Below are 7,381 nucleotides of genomic sequence, written 5' to 3'. Positions count from 1 at the left end.
ATGGTTAAAGGGTAAGAGCTGTTCCTGAACCTGGTGGTGTGGGACCTGACACCCGCAGCAGCGAAAAGGGAGCATGTCTTGGATGGTCGGGGTACGTGATGATGAACGCTGTTTTCTTGTGGCAGTGCTCCGTGTACATGTGTTTTTGCTGTGATGATGACTTGCTCACACAGCATATCATAAGAAGAGGTGCCAGATGGTGATGCTGCACACTGTTCTACATGGCATTGAAGACAAAATGTTGCTGTGTAGTCCTTTCTAAGGTGAGAATTCCATCATTCTCCTGTTGAATCCTGCATGGGGCGAAATTAAGTCCTTTACAGGACAATTATATGATGTAGATCACAATCCAACTATATTATGAAGGCAGCACACTATGAGCTGTTTTGTTTTAAGAAAAATGAAATTAAAAATCTTGATCATTTAAGGAAATCACCACCAAATTCTTTTAATTTACTTTGTTTTTGAGATACAGGGCCGAGTAGACTCTTCTGCCCTTCAAGCCGGGTTGTCCAGCAGCCTCGATTTAACCCTAGCCTAATCACAGGACAATTTACAATGACCAGTTAACCTGCCGGTACGTCTTTGAGCTGTGGGAGGAAACCAGAGCAGCCGGAGGAAACTCGTGGTCATCCAACTGTTACAAAAAGAAACTAAATCACAAATGTCCTTAAACAAAGGAAACCTGACATTTTTACAGATAGAACACTGACCTTGCATTGACGTCTCTGGCTCTGAATTGAAACAACAGTTTTATTCAGCTGTTACAATCAAGGCCTTTCCCCATCATGTTGCGGATGCAGCTAAAGATAGACAAGAAGTGTCAGGTACAGCCCGTCTTGAGAATTTCTTGTTCATGTTTTCTTCTTGCAGTCCTGTGCTGATAAATCTGATTCATTTCAGCTTTTTAAGGTGAGAAGTTTTTTTTAAAACACAGAGTTGTGGGTGTCTGGAATGCATTCCAAGGGGTGATATTGGAGGCAAATACAAGAGACATTTAAGAGGCTCTTAGACCACCGAGATGCAACACAGAGCGTCATAGGAAGTCATTCCTGCCTGTGGCCATCAAACTTTACAACTCCTCCCTTGGAAGGTCAGACACCCTGAGCCAATGGGCTGGTCCTGGACTTATTTCCTGGCATAAATTACATATTACTATTTAACTATTTATGGTTTTATTACTATTTAATTATTTATGGTGCAACTGTAACGAAAACCAATTTCCCCCGGGATCAATAAAGTATGACTATGACTATGACGGACACATGAAAGTGTTTATAACAAAGGGATATGAACATTGTGTAGGTTAAAAAGATTAGTTTAGTTAGGCATGTATTATTAGTTTGGCATTTTATTGTGGGTCAAACGACTTGTTCCTGTGTTGTGCTGCTTTGTGTTCTATTCAATGATTATCTTCCCCCTAACATTATAACTGAGAGATTGATTGCAAGTGGTGCCATAGAAGGTCAAGAGGAAATGGTTGGGCTTTTATTGTTTGAGGTTATTCATTGACATTTATGGTACATAATTATACAGGACAACAATTTTTTTTCAGAAGTGTATCTTCCTTGGAATTTTTTTTGTTTATGATTGTCACACCTCGCTCTCAGGTGTGGGTAAGCGTGTATGACTAGGGTCACCAATTGAAAAAAAACAGATGGTAAGTCACAACAGCATGTTAGCGCAAGAGGTTTTATTTAGTGCCAGGTGAAAAAAAAGGCAAAAGCTGGGAAGAAAAATAAATTACAAATAGACAAATGAAAACAAACATGTACAAAAATTTACAAATATACAAAGGCTTTCCGTATGGCTCACTTTGTCGTTATTTTTCCAATATAACTATTCTCCAATCTCTGCACCCCTAAGCAAAGCCAACTGAGGCCTGCGTAGGGTGTAGTGTGCCTGACCCACTAACTCAGGCATTATATTAGGATGCCCCAAACTGTCCCTCAGGTCTTTTGGGGCCGTCCTGTTGTCTACAAATTGATGTGATCGATGTAACGGTATGAGAGAAAATAAATTAAACTGTTTGGTTTGCTGGTGTCTTGAATGCTTATTTTTATGAGTTATAAACCAGTAGAGCACATTAACTGAGGGGATTGTTTTGATTAACCAAGCTAATGATTGTTTTACTGTTGGGGTGTGTAAATGGTAACCTCCCAAGAACTGCAGAATGGGAGGGCAAAGTGTGTGAACTACTGGGGAAACTAGACCAGGGACAGAACGAGGAGGAATGACTAACTAGGCAAAGGGGCATGATTAGCGGGAGAATTAGCATTGCCAACCTGTTCTGTCACAATGATAGACTGCTTGAAGCTGAACACAAATATAATTTTAGACTACTTGTGTCACGTAGGAACTTGAAAAACAAGAAGTTAACTATTATTGAATATAATGCTTTTAATTGCATGGCAGTGCTGATGCTTTAAACTAAGCTAAGAATGTTTTGTTAATGATTTTCATTTGGACTCTGAAGCTTCTTGCTTAAGTGTCCAACAATAATCAGCCAGATTTGATGGATTCCAGTTGCCCTGACACCATTTCTCCATGACCACAGTGTCCTGGTGAAACCTTTAACCATGCTCATCACTAACAAGGCCAAGATTTGCAGGGAAGAAGTCTAAATGGGAATGCAGAAAATGACTCTAGTGGCATGTTGCACGTCATGGTTCTGTATGCTTGAAGCATGTTATTGACCAGTGGCATGTAGTTTGATGCTCTGTAGTTGTCAAGAAAATTTTCAGCAACATCCTTGAATGCCTTCCATGTGATTTTCTCCGGTCCCACCAGAACTTCTTCAAATTGCCTGTCGTTGATGACCTGTTTGATTTGTCGACCAACAAAAATGCATTCCTTAATCTTGGCATTAATTATTCTGACTTGAATTATGAATTGAAATAACAAATAAAGGAGATTTCAAAAAACTGGCGTGTGCTGGGGAAATTTCATGATTAGCAGCCCAAGATCCATCACGCATCCAAAAGTATTCAGAAAGCAAAATCCTTATTGTGCAGTGTAATCATCAGACCAAGTGTGAATGTTGCCTAAAGAATAACTTTATTTGTCATATATACATCGAAACATACAGTGAAATCTGTTGTGCTTCAATGACCAGCACATTCTGAAGAGTGTGCTGAGGTCAGCTTGCAAGTGTCGCCATTCTTCTGGTTCCAACACAGTTTACTAACCACTAACCCTTGGAACATGGGAGGAAGCCAGAGCACCTGGAGGAAACCCGTGCGGTCACAGGGAGAACATATAACCTCATTACGTGGCAGGAATTGATCCCTGATCGGTGATCGCTGGCCCTGTAAAGTGATTGCGCTAACCACTACACTAATGTGCCACCTCTAAAGTATGGAATGATTCACTGTACTCACTGTAGTTTGGGCTCCTTTATCAACACTGCCAGGAATGGAACTGAATACTATACAAGCATTCATAAATAGCAAGTGCCTGACTTAATTATGGGGGGGGGGGGCAGGTGCTGGCATTGATTGAACCAAGGATGTCTCCCTGAGGAATTCCAAATAATGGCTTCGAGCTGCAGTAACAGGTCACTGGCAAAACAAACCCTTTCCTTACAAATTTTCCCTTTGATCAACTGAGCCATGTTTTATATTGTTAAGTCACATCTAACATGGTGATATATGTACTTACACAACAAATTTACTTTGAACTTTGAAGAATGCAGAGATGTGAATTCCTTATAATAGTCATACTTTATTGATCCCAGGGGAAATTGGTTTTCGTTACAGTTGCTCCATAAATAATTAAATAGTAATAAAACCATAAATAGTTAAATAGTAATATGTCAATTATGCCAGGAAATAAGTCCAGGACCAGCCTATTGGCTCAAGGTGTCTGAACCTCCAAGGGAGGAGTTGTAAATTTTGATGGCCACAGGCAGGAATGACCTTCTATGACACTCTGTGTTGCATCTTGGTGGAATGAGTCTCTGGCTGAATGTACTCCTGTGCCCAACCAGTACATTATGTAGTGGATGGGAGACATTGTCCAAGATAGCATGCAACTTGGACAGCATCCTCTTTTCAGACACCACTGTGAGAGAGTCCAGTTCCATCCCCACAACACCACTGGCCTTACGAATGAGTTTGTTGATTCTGTAATGATCTTACCATGGTGACCACAGACCTGTCAGCTAACACCTCACTATAGGGCGGCATGGTCGCATAGGAATTAGCACAACACTTTACAGTACCAGTGACCTGGGTTCAATTCCTGCTGTTGTCTGTAAGGAGTTTGTATGTTCTTCCGTTACTGCGTGGATTTCACCCAGGTGCTCTGGTTTCCACCCACAGTCCGAAGGCCTACCAGTTGGTAGGTTAATTAGTCGTTGTAAATTGTCCCATGATTAGGCTAGGATTACACTACAGGATTGCTAGGTGTGTGGATCGAAGCGCCAATTCTGCACGGTCTCTATAAATAAATAAATAAATGCACAGGAGCTTGCTCGCCCTACATTATCAATGCTGCACTTACAGTAGTAGTATTTCTTTTCAAAAATATATATAAAATTACTCAGCAAACTACAAATTTGGGAGAATGCAAAGCCTTATAATGTGTTACTGTGGACACAATGATGGAAGACCAAAGTACAATTCCTTATGTAGGTAGAATTTATTCCAAGCGCTTCCCACAAAACTGTCAGTTTCAAAATCGCCAGGCAGGAATAAACCAGTTAATGCTTTCTGTACATCCACATGGTTTCTTGAGGTACTGTATAACATAATCCATTAGAAATCTGGAAATCTGAAGTGATCCTGATAACGTGGTGTCAACACAGTTAACTTTGCTCGGTCTCCCTGTGATCTGAACAACAGAACAGAGGAATTTAAATGCTTAGACTCCAAATAGTTGTAATTGCTCTCAACAGCATGGGGGCTTCTCTGACAGAACAGTATCTACTGCACTCCAGAATATATTGACTGCCAAACTCAAATCTGCAGGTAGACTTTGACAAAGTGATAGCTTTGGAAGCCTACTCAGCCACCTGGGTAACAGAAAGCAAATGCAGGCATTTTAGCTGCTGGCAAAAGGCACTCCCTTCTGGGTACCACTACGCCAAGCCAGTCTGGAACTAGAGTTGATGGCAGTAAATCGGTCAGATTGTTATACCATGTCTACTATACTGCCTTCTAGATTGTGTACTCTTAGTTTACAAGCAGCAGAGATCAGTGCTTCACCAAATCAGAGCTGTATTTTAGGATCCCAATGATCAAATAAGTGAAGCCTGGAACATCAGAATAAATCAGGAGAATGTATGGAGGAACTTGTCATCCAGCCCAGAAGAGTCAAGAAATGTTGTAATTCTATCAATTTAATGCAAAGCGCTAAACCTTGGGCAATGATAACACTCTCCCGAGTCCCTAAACTAGGGGTGGAGATAGGGAGTACTTGAATTTATAATTTAGGGTCCCATTTCAGTGCAGTGTTGAGGAAGTGCTGCAATGTCACAGATAGTCTTCAGGTTAAGCTATTAAAAAGTGATTGTAGATAATTCCATGGCATTATTTTAAACAGCATACTAATTTACTTGTTTAAGTCAGTTTTTAATCCCCTTACCAACATGATAAAACTAAGATTATCTGGTTATAATCTCATTGGTATTTGTGTGTCCTTGTAGTTCACAGAATGGCTGCCACAATGCCACACAAATCGAAGGTGTTTAAATTTTCAAAATACTTAATTGGCTAGGAAGCACTTACAGATGTCCTGAGTTTGTGAAAAGTACTATATAAATTGCAAGCTTAAAAAATGCTGCATTTTAAAGGTCCCGCTATAGAATTAGCAGAGAAGAACAAAAAAAATGGCCATCTACCTTTTCCTATTAACTCTCTCCCCTGAGATAGAAGGTTGCAGGTTTGAGCTGCACTCTGGTATCTAATGAAATGATCCTAATTGACAATATACATATACCTAGTTGACAATAGACAATATAGTTGATAGTATGGAAGGGTGGTGTACACAGCTGAACTGAGACCATAGCTGCTTTTCAAGTGAATGTACTAGATTCTGCATAAAGATTCAAAAGGCAGTAGATTGTCATGGTCAACAATCCAACCCTGACCACTAACCACACAAAAAAACTGCAAATAGTTTCATTTGCAATTAGTGGGACTTTGTTTACCTGTTGAATAGTAGCTTCACTCAAAAAAAACTTGTGAAGTATTCTGAGGCATTCCAAAGACCCAACTATATCAACACAGAATTACTCAGTTCCCACTGTCTCCTGTTCACACACATTGCATACAACAAACAGACCACTGACAGGAGATACTACAAATGATTTATCTTTTTAAAAAGTTACTATAAAGTTGAAAATTCTTGTCTTTACTGTTCTGTTCTGAAGGTAACATTTAGAAAGCTTCAAAGCAAAGGAAAAATCTGCAAACGGAATGACTTAAAATGCTGGAAATAATCAGCAAGTCAAAGCCTCTCTCTTGATTTGCCAGACCTGTGGAAAGGTAATTGAGTTCTCTTACCAGAGATGCTGCCTAACCTGTTGAGTATTTTCAGCTTTTATTTTACATTTTAGAAAGTGTACTCCTCTTTCCCTGACAGAAATGAATTACAGGTGTCAAATGGCTGCTAGGAAACGAAGTTTCTGCTCAGCTGTACGCTCTTGCAGTCTTGTCACCGTCCTAGTAAAAATGTCTTTGTGACAAATACGACAAACTTAAATAACAAATTCCCTACTTTTGTGAGGCGAGATATACATTTCTTTGGATCTTTGTCACAAGTATATATGCCACAAGCAAATCTTAGAAAAATTAAGCCACATACAAAGAACATGTTCCCATTTTAAAATGACAACACAGTTAGTCTGTGGATGTTGACAGTCTCCCAGACAATGAGGGAAATACAAATTCATATCCTCATACAATGAATCTTTTAAATACTATGATGTGTTTTCATACTTTATATTGATGATCACTTTGGGCTGAAATTGCATAGGATTAAACATGTCAAGCAGCTTACAACTCAGTTCATGAGTTTGCTGCCCAGAGGTTCCAAATGTGTGCAGTTTTGAGCCACACTCCAGGATCTTGCGGAGTTACCCGTTTGAACGCTGTGGTGGACCCTCTTTAATTCCTCTACCTGCACAGGTGGTATTAGTGAAGACCGCATGAAGCCCAGATTTCAGTGAATATTGACGGTGGTTAGGGAAGGACTCAGTTCAACAGTCTGTTCTGGGGAGGTTTGCTGCTCTCGATATTCAATATGTCCATTCCGGTGGTGACCATACTCAAACTTAATCCTCATTTCACCGATCTTTGATCGAGGCAAAATATCTGGAATCCATTCAATGATAAAAGGAGTCGGTTCTTTCTGGTCAGGGGACATGTTCCCTGGATGA

The 7,381-nt window shown here is 40.0% G+C and overlaps 1 protein-coding gene across 5 annotated transcripts in view; it reads right to left on the bottom strand.

The window, feature by feature from the left end:
* Nucleotides 1–3,054: 3,054 nt before the first annotated feature.
* The window catches only part of c8h2orf42 (chromosome 8 C2orf42 homolog), a 36,217-nt gene continuing 31,890 nt past the window's right edge, over nt 3,055–7,381 (bottom strand). For 4 of the 5 annotated variants that reach the window (XM_063057189.1, XM_063057190.1, XM_063057191.1 and 1 more), the window contains one exon: nt 3,055–7,373. In XM_063057189.1, the coding sequence (XP_062913259.1) occupies nt 7,165–7,373 (209 nt within the window). In that variant the 3' untranslated portion in view covers nt 3,055–7,164. The remainder of the gene's footprint in view (nt 7,374–7,381) is intronic. The other variant, XM_063057194.1, reaches the window with a different exon arrangement.

Source organism: Mobula hypostoma, chromosome 8, assembly GCF_963921235.1.
Source record: "Mobula hypostoma chromosome 8, sMobHyp1.1, whole genome shotgun sequence".
NCBI classification, from domain to species: domain Eukaryota; kingdom Metazoa; phylum Chordata; class Chondrichthyes; order Myliobatiformes; family Myliobatidae; genus Mobula; species Mobula hypostoma.
Note: the sequence above shows the minus strand (reverse complement) of the source record. Positions and strands in the feature narration are given on the sequence as shown.